This window comes from Ochotona curzoniae, unplaced genomic scaffold (genome assembly GCF_017591425.1).
Source record: "Ochotona curzoniae isolate NIBS_2020 unplaced genomic scaffold, NIBS_Ocur_1.0 patch76, whole genome shotgun sequence".
NCBI lineage: Eukaryota > Metazoa > Chordata > Mammalia > Lagomorpha > Ochotonidae > Ochotona > Ochotona curzoniae.
The window spans coordinates 28,244-37,301 of NW_024467057.1; the positions used below are offsets into that span (position 1 = coordinate 28,244).

Below are 9,058 nucleotides of genomic sequence, written 5' to 3' on the forward strand. Positions count from 1 at the left end.
TGGCTGGAGTTTAGCCATTCCAAAGCTAGGAACTTCTTCCAGATCTCCCACACGGGTTGCAGGGTCCCAAGGCTTTGGGCCTTCCTCAACTGCTTTCCCAGGCCACAAGCAGGGAGTTGGATGGGAAGTGGGGCAGCTGGGACATAAACTGGCACCTACATGGGATCCCGGTGCATGCAAGGCAAGGATTTAGCTACTGAGCCATTGCACCGGAGCCTGCAGTTTCCTCTTGAGCTAGGTTTGTCTCCAGTTTGCAGACATAAACTGAATCTCATGAATCTTATGTAGCTTTCCTGAAGTCAGCCGGTGAGTGTGAGCTGGATCTGGCCCTTTCCAGGGAACATGTTAACTTTAAATGACAGCTGGAACTTCAAACCTTCCCTGGACTTGGTTCTAGCAGCTAGCAGCTGATGTCGGAGCCACGCAGCTGCAGGACCCCGGCATTTAGGCGTCTGATTCAGCGCCCACCTTGGAAAGTGCCCAGAGGAACCCTGCTTGGTGCCTGGTGCACGGCATCCCAGTTTAGCGTAAATGCAGTCATTCTGAGGCAGACTTAGGAGCAGAGGCTGCTGGTTTTAGGGGACAGTCAGGAAGAGCAGCAATCCTCTTGGAAGCTTCTCAGGTGACACTGCTTTCTTTCAATCTTGTTGCTGTGGTGCTTTTCCTTCAGCCTTCTTGTTGCTGTCTTAATGGATAAACTCACCCCAGGAGTTAATCCACAAGAAACTGCAATTAGGCAATAATTATCTCTGACTGTGTGCTGCATCACACTTCAGAGCTTTTATCGTGATAAGATTACGATAAGATTACGATAATTCTGTTGGCACGTGTGCATCTGGAAGCCTCACTCGGGACCATCCAGGGTGCAGGGTCAACACTGGTAACGGCTCCCCACCCCCGCCAAGGGCCTCCCTTTTGAAGGGTGTATCTTTTTTCTAGGGTGTATCTTTTTTAGACTTGGCCATCAGCGCTCCCCCTTTTTAGCTTCCACCTCCCACACCCAAAGCATCGTCTAGGACCATAGCAGGTGCCCCGCGCAGCCAGGAGCGACCGACGGCGAGCGGCAGGGGGCGCCCGCGTCCCAGGGAAGGCGAGTCCAGGTCCCGCACACCGGGCGCCCCGGGCCGCGTGACCAGAACACCCAGGCCCGGCCCTTCCGCGGCGGTTGCGGTCGGTATATAAGATGCGGAGGGCAGGTTCGGTTTCAGCGTCGGCTTCCCTCGCGCCGCCCCGTCCTCCCGCCAGGTGAGGGGTGTCCAGGCTCGGGCGCGGCTGAGCTGCCTCATGGTGGAGTTCGGAATATGGGGGACGGTTTAGGGACCCGCCAGGATGGGTCTCTACGGCCCAAGGTTTTTGTCACTATCTTGTTTTTAAATTCTAGATTGCACATCCTACGCTGAAGTCGTCATGGGCCTTTTCCAACTTCTGATGAAGAAGAAGGAAGTAAGTTTTGAAAGCCCTTACACCTCTTGACTGAAAGTGTCCCTTGTGAAAGATGAAAAGAGGCTGGGCGTTTGGAAGCGAGTGCGAAAATGCACTGGCTGCTCTGTAATATTCCAGAAATGCTCCCCTTACTAACCTTGTGTCTGTCAGCTTATTCCTTTAGTGACTTTTATAAGCTTTGCGGCGGTCGGAGCCTCATCCTTTGCTGTGTATTCCTTGCAGAAAAGCGATGTGATGTAAGTAGGCTTGGTGGGTGATGGTGGGGGCCTTAGGATAAGGATGACTGTGAACTCGGGGTCAGAGCTCAGAAGCACCCTTCTATCAGGAGACTGTGAAACCATGGGCAATATTAGGATTAGCTTGTTGCTTGTGTCTGCATAGCTTGGCATCCATTGGCCCTGCCCTGCTCCCCCTCTGTGTAAAGTGTGGCTTGTTGTTGTTGTTTTTTAAGTTTCAAAATGTGAAATTCTTAAATTTGGGAGCTGGGAGGAGAGGAAGGAGAAGGATATATATTAGCAAATCTAAATCATCATTTTAATTAAGTGTTAAAATGTCAACTTGTTAGAATGCTGTTTCCCACTGTGGTAGAATTCAGTCGTCTGCCAGGAGCCACTCTTGAATTTTAGATATAAGAAGGGAAAGCTATAAATATATAGCACTTCTGGGATAGAGGAATATATGCTTTGCTGTATGTATGCTGTATGTAAGATGGTGACACACCACGTACCTTGGAATGGGAGAAACAGAGAAACTTGAAATTGACCTGGAGGAGTGCTGGCTGGAGAAGACAGAGTTCAGCTCCTCCAAGCTGCAGCCGAGCCCCTGGCCCCGCCTAGAACCCAGGAGGAGGACATGGCGGCTTGTCCTGACTGGCTTCCACCTTCATTGCTGCCTATTTGTGGAGATTAGTCTAGTCCCACAGTAGGAATATAGACCTCTGTCCTACATAGGGATTCATCTCTTTCTTTCTTTCTTTTCAAGATTTATTTTTATTGGAAAGTCAGATTTACACAGAGGAGAGATAGCAGGAACTTTAAACTGCTGGTTCACTCCCCAGGTGGCCTCAATGGCCAGAACTGAGCCAGTCCGAAGCCAGGAAACAGGAGCTTCTTCTGGGTCTCCCACATGGGTGCAGGGTCCCAAGGCTCTGGGCTGTCCTCTACTGCTTTCCCAGGCTGCAGGCAGGGAGCTGGAAGGGAAATTAAACAGCCAGGTTATGAACTGGTGCTCATATGAGATCCCAATGCATGCAAGGCAAGGACTTTAGCCACTAGGCTAATGTATCAGACTTGAGGAATTAATTTCTTCTTTTTTTTTTTTAAAGATTTGTGTATTTTTATTGGAAAGTCAGATATACAGAGAGGAGGAGAGACAGAGAGGAAGATCTTCCATCTCTTAATTCACTCCCCAAGTGGCCACAATGGCCGGAGCACAGCTGATCTGAAGCCAGGAGTCAAGACCTTTTTCTGGATCTCCCATGCAGGTGCCGGTTCCCAAGGCTCTAGGCCATCCTCGACTGCTTTCCCAGGCCATAGCTGAGTGGGAAGTGGAGCAGCTGGGGCATAATCTGGCACCCATATAGGATCCTGTGGCAAGTCAAGGACTTTAGCTGCTAGGCTACCATACCACGCCCCTGAGGGATTAATTTTTGATGTGTGAGTCAAACTGTGCAGCTCCCTTAAGGACTCTTCTGTCACTTTTGACAACTGCTGATGGTTTCTAGTAGATGTCTTACGGATGGATGCTTATGTGTGAAGACCGAGTCTGTCTCTAACATTGAAAGCGTTGGTTTAAGCGAGGTAATGTTCAGTGTACTTTCTTTTACTTTTAGCATTGATCGGAAAAGAAATCCAGAACCCTGGGAGTCTGTGGATCCAACTGTACCTCAAAAGGTATTACTAGATGCAAACTAAGCGATTTCTGTTTAGCCCAAACCTTAGCAGCTTTGTCAGTAACTTAGGTTGAATACCTTAGATGTGCAGGTTACCACTAAATGTGGTGTCCAAGGGACTGCTTTGGAGAAGTTCAATCCTTGATGTTATCCTGGGTAACTGGAGACAATGAACCTCTGCAAAGCTTTCTGAGTCTATGAGATGGGCCCAATAATACAGCTCTACCTCGGATAAAGAGAAGTAAGGAAAAGTACGCAGAACCCTTTAGCACAGCACCCGTGCCATAGTTAGCGCTGAAATACACACCCTTATTGCCACTGGAACACCTCATCCATCACTTATCAAAAGTTAAAGTAAGGCTGATCTGGTCAGGAGAGGACCTCCTGGAAACAGGTGTGGCCTTCTCTCCAAGTGAAATGAATTCACAATCTGCTCACTGTTGCAGAGGGTTGCCCTTTGACATTGGAAGTGTCTGGCAAGTCGCCAGCACTGAGCTTACCCGGGTCCAGCAGGAGAGCCTTGCTTTTCCTGTCATGCTGACTCTCCGATGGCAGTCTCACCCAGAGAAGGACGTTAGGGTCCTGAAAGCTACCCCCAGCACCGAGGGGGAATAGAAAGCTTGGGGGGACAAACAGGGGCCCTTTGAAGGTGAGGCCAGTGGGCATCAAGAACTGTCCACAGATGGTTGCGTGTCCTTTATCGTGGAACTTAGGCCAGCTATATCTTCACTGACCAATTACAGGGAGGAAGTTTTAGCAACAGCCTATTATGTGCTAAGCCTTTGCTAAGAGTGCATGTTTTAGGACTCAGGGCTCATGGAATACCTTGTCAGACTTTAAAGACCTTCAGAGTTTCTGCTGAGAGCAGGGCAAATGTGTAGGACCCTTGTCTCCACTCTCTTAGCACTTTAAAAAGCGAAGGCTTTTGGGAGGGCTAGCATGGTGGTAGAACCAAGCTGGCTGTTACCGCTATTGTGTGTTCTAGAGCTGGGGTGGTGTTTTTGTTTCCTGTTTTTGTTTGTTTTTTGACTGCAAACTCTACAAGATGTTTTTTCCCCAAAGGGGTACAGGGACAAATCCCCAAGGGGTATGAGGAGGAAACACAGATCCTTCATGTTTTTGTTTCCATTTTCTTAAAGCTTGTGACAATCAACCAACAGTGGAAGCCCATTGAAGAGTTGCAAAAGGTCCGCAAGGCAACCAAATGAGCAGTCGTCACCTCTTCTTGCAAAGAGTACTCTATGAATCTAGTGGAAACATTTCCGCACAGACTTGATTATGGGTGGCAGTGTGCGGAAGTGCTTCTGCTACATTTTTAGGGTTTGCCTCCATTTTTTCTGGACTCTGGATAAAGAATTAAAGGTAGCTCAGTCCTAACTACATAGTCCAAACATAAGTTTTGGTGTTTATTATTGTAAATTTTGAATTTTGCATATTGGAATTTGTGTGTTTCTGATGCCAGGATGTTTTTTTCTTTTTCTGAAATGTATAGATTTGTACATGAGATGCCTATAATAAAACAACATTTGTGCAAGATTTTGCAATGGTTGCATGTATGTAAATGGCAGAGGAAATCTTTTTATGGGAGGAAAAATATACATTATGAAGCACGAAATGGAAATGGTTCCTAGTACAGGTTTCTGTGTGAGCTTTTCTTGCAAGTTCACCCATCCACGGACACGTACTGAGCAGCCGCCCTTCACAGTGAAGTCATGAACAAAGCCACAGTCTGGAGGAATTCAAAACGAAGTCGGTAAGTACAGTGAGGAAGATGAAGCAGGAGTGGCGGGGGTTGGGTTGCCTGGGAGGTGATGCTGGGACTCCTTGGTGAATAGAGACTGGGGTCAGCTGACAGCAGCCTCACGCCTAAGTATCTCATCAGGAAGAAGCCCACACCTGCTGTGGGGTGTGTTTGGACGGTTGGGGGCGAAGATGGTCAATGCCCTGCTGGGTCGGGGGTTCCTCTTCACGCTCACCCATGGTGACTCGGAGACTGAAGGTGCCATCACACCCAGCACACCCCTTGGGCACCCTGGACTGTTCTTAAACATGAAATCAAGCAGAATGTTGCTTTTCATTAGCTCCTTTTGAAAATTAAGATCTATGCTATGAACACGTGTTGTGGTGTTTACTCATTGACATTGCACAACTTAGTAATTTTAGTATATGCACGAAGTTGTTTAAGAATTTCCACCTGATTCCAGAACATTTTCCTCACTCCTGAAAGAATGCCACACGCACCAGCAGGCACTTCCCCCACTCAGACCTCTCTGCTCCCAGCTCAAGGCAAACCTAACAAACCTAGTGTCTGTGGATTACCTTGGACTGTCGAAGGAACCACACAGCATGTGGCTTTTGCGTGTGCTCCCTTGACGTCACATCAGTTTTTAAACAGCCACTCACACACACCATGTGGTCAGTGCTTTGTACTTTTCCTGATGAGATACTTAGTATAGCACAGGGTAGCTGTACCACATATTGGTTCTCCATTCCTAAGTTGATGGCAATTGGGTGGTTTCTACTTATTGGCTGTTTATTCATGAATAACGTTAGTACAGACAGCCAGGTGTGGCTGTGTAGTTTCAGTTCTCTTATATACTTAACTTCATGAACACTTTTAGGTTAAAAAATAAAATATTTTTTTCTATATTGTCTGAAACACAAATGCGAAGTTCTTGTCAACTTTACAGCAGTGAACAGTAACTGACTCTTGCTAGAGATTAGGCAATCTTGGAAGGATTAAGTCTGGGCTCCTCCCCTAACCTTTGCTATTTCCTTATCACCTCAATTTCCCCAGATAAAAATCTGGTATCTGATCTCACAAACAATTCCATGTAACATTGGGATCGCTTTTTTTTTTTTTCCTTTTACTGGTTTAAGCTTCCAACAGTAGAATGTCATCAAGGAAATAGCAGAGTGACCACCAAAAGAACAAATTGTAAGTGCTTTTTGGAGGAAAGGATAACTATGCCTCCCTATTTAAAAAAAAAAGACTGACATGCAGCAGCTTAATGGGGCAGACATGGCGATGGAAGGAGCGTTTTGGTGCATTTGGGAGGGGGAGGGTTCCAGAGCAGTGCACACCCTGGGGCTGGGAGAGGGGGCGAGCCCTTGGCTGCCCATGTGAAGGGTCACGGTTGACATTCCCGATTAAAAAAAAAAGGGTGGGGGAGGTTAGCAGGAGAAAAAGCATAATAGATGTGAACATGATTTTGTGAAATCCAGGAGACTCTGGATTAAAGAAACAAAGATCCAGGGACTAAGTATTTTTTTTTTTTCACTTTGAAAGGCAGAGGTACAGAGTGGAGGACCGTGAGAGATCTTACATACATTTGGCCATGGGATCAAAGTGGAGCAACTGGGATCTGGACCCAGTGTCTGTGTGGGATAGTGGCATCACAAGCAGAGACTTAGCCTGCTACGCCACGGCCCCAGCCCAAGTATCCATTCTTATGCTTAGGTTGGACGAAGGTTAGGCAGCCCTGTAGAAATGTGACAGGAAGATGAGCTAATAGTAACAGGCTGAGGGCAAAACCCAGCCGGGCCTGTCTGTTGAGATTCTTGTTGGTCTCTCTATGCGACATGCTTTTCTTCCCTGTCTAGGGCAGGACCTTTTCTGGAATGGGGAATCTTATGACCCATCATCAACAAGACAGGTTGGAGAATTTCTTTATGGCCAACTCTTGCACAGAAAAGTGGGAGTGGGTGGGGTGAAAATTAGAGTAATGTTTTTATTGCTTGTTCTGGCATTAGGGAAAGTCTTGCTTCTGTGCCCATGCTTTTAGGGGTGGCTTAGGGGGGATAGGGGGTCATAAACAAGGGAGGGGCAGAGTACAGCCTTGCCTCTGAGACCTTCACTTTGGGATGTCATTTTATGAATCACGGTTGCTTAACTTTTGAAAGATTTTACTTACAAGGATTTATTTTGTGATTGCGTTCTTCTCTCAAATGCTTTATTATTTTTTTTTAATGTCGAATATTGGGATTCCACTGTAGTGTAGCACACTAAGCCTTGACCTACAGCAACTGATATCCCAAAGGAACATTAGTTTGAGCCCCTCCACTTCTGATTGAACTCCTTGCCAAAGCAGCAGATGGTCCATGGGGGGAGACCTTGATGAAGCTCCTGGCTCTTGGCTTCAGACAGGCCCAGCTCCAGCCACTGTGGCCATTTAGGGAGTGAACCAATGGATGGAAGACCTCTCTGCCTATCTCTCCTTCTCTCTCTGTAACTCTGCCTTTCAAATACAAATAAATATTTTTAAAAGTTAAATATAGGGCCCAGCGTGGTAGCCACGTGACTAAAGTCCTCATCTTGCACACACCAAGATCCCATATGGGCACCAGCAGCCCTGCTTCCCATCCGGCTCCTTGCTTGTGGCCTGGGAAAGCAGTCGAGGACAGCCCAAAGCCTTGGGACCCTGTACCCACATGGGAGATCTGGAGGAAGCTCCTGGCTCCTGGCTTCAGATTGATTCAGCTGTGGCCATTACAGCCACTTGGAGTGAATAATTGGATGGAGGATCTTCCTCTCTGTCTCTCCTCTCTGTATATCTGCCTTTCTAATAAAAATAAATCTTTAAAAAATTATAAAATCTATAAAAATATAAAATGAAATAAAACAAATATGCAGAAAAATCAAAATGTTAGCAAAAGTATTCACACTTTTTATTACCATTTTGCCACAAATTCTGTAGCTCTCTGTATAAATCTCTTATAAAATTGAATGCTTTGAAAATAAGTTTGCATATATCACATTTCTCCACTAAAATCTTTTTTAAAAAGATTTATTTTTATTGCAAAGTCAGATATACAGAGAGGAGGTAAGACAGAGAGGAACATCTTTCATATGATGATTCACTCCCCAAGTGACCACACGGCCAGTGTTGAGCCGATCTGAAGCCAGAAGGCAGGAACCTCCTCCAGGTCTCCCATGCGGGTGCAGGGACCCAAGGCTTTGGGCCATCACTGACTCCTTTGCCAGGGCCACCAGGATTAGAACCAGCACCCATATGGGATCCCAGGGCGTTCAAGTTGAGGACTTTAACCACTAGGCCACTGTGCCGGACCCAAGATCTTTTTGTTTTTATTGCAAGGTCAGATATACAGAGGAGGGATAGAGAGGAAGATCTTCCATCTGATGATTCACTCCCCAAGCAGCTGCAACAGCTGGAGCTGTGCCAATCCAAAGCCAGGAGCCAGAAACCTCCTCCAAGACTTCCACATGGGTGCAGGGTCCCAAGGCTTTGGGCCATCCTCAACTGCTTTCCCAGGTCACAAGCAGGGAGCTGGATGGGAAGTGGGGCCACCGGGATTAGAACCGGTGACCATATAGGATGCTGACACATTCGAGGTGAGGACTTTAGTCGCTAGGCTACTGCATCAGGCCCATTTTATGACTTTTAAAATCAGATACTTTTCCATGTAACTTTAATATCTAAGAAGTTGTACACTGATTAAACATTTACGGGCAGTCTTGGAAAGTGGGACACACCCATGAGCAAATCAAAACAATATCAAAGCCTTAGAGCAGGGAGGGCTGAGCCCTCCACACAAAGCAAAGCTTCCTGAGGCAGGTGGATCCCCGCATGACCAATCAGGCTAATTTCTTAACAAAACAATGACTAAAAGGCAGACCGTGAGGAGGCATGGATCAGAGGGCTGCAGAAGTTTATGGAAACACAGATGAAAAAGAAAACTATGCATGTGTTTCAGTTTATTTTC

General features: G+C 46.7%; 1 protein-coding gene across 1 annotated transcript; it reads left to right on the forward strand.

Moving 5' to 3' along the window:
* The first annotated feature begins 1,159 nt into the window (after positions 1 to 1,159).
* On the forward strand, positions 1,160 to 4,868 carry LOC121168215 (normal mucosa of esophagus-specific gene 1 protein-like). Its single transcript, XM_040998114.1, has 5 exons — positions 1,160 to 1,245; positions 1,382 to 1,443; positions 1,594 to 1,679; positions 3,275 to 3,335; positions 4,474 to 4,868. Exons 2-5 carry the CDS (start codon positions 1,408 to 1,410, stop codon positions 4,540 to 4,542), a joined length of 252 nt encoding a protein of 83 aa, XP_040854048.1. The 5' UTR covers positions 1,160 to 1,245; positions 1,382 to 1,407; the 3' UTR covers positions 4,543 to 4,868.
* The last annotated feature ends 4,190 nt before the right edge of the window (positions 4,869 to 9,058 follow it).

What these genes read in the sequence shown, in the direction of transcription:
- LOC121168215 (XM_040998114.1), top strand. Translation starts at nt 1,408, where the DNA reads ATGGGCCTTTTCCAACTTCTGATGAAGAAGAAGGAA. An exon ending in TTCTGATGAAGAAGAAGGAA is followed by an intron (nt 1,444 to 1,593) that starts GTAAGTTTTGAA and finishes TGTGTCTGTCAG; the next exon opens with CTTATTCCTTTAGTGACTTT. An exon ending in ATCCAACTGTACCTCAAAAG is followed by an intron (nt 3,336 to 4,473) that starts GTATTACTAGAT and finishes ATTTTCTTAAAG; the next exon opens with CTTGTGACAATCAACCAACA.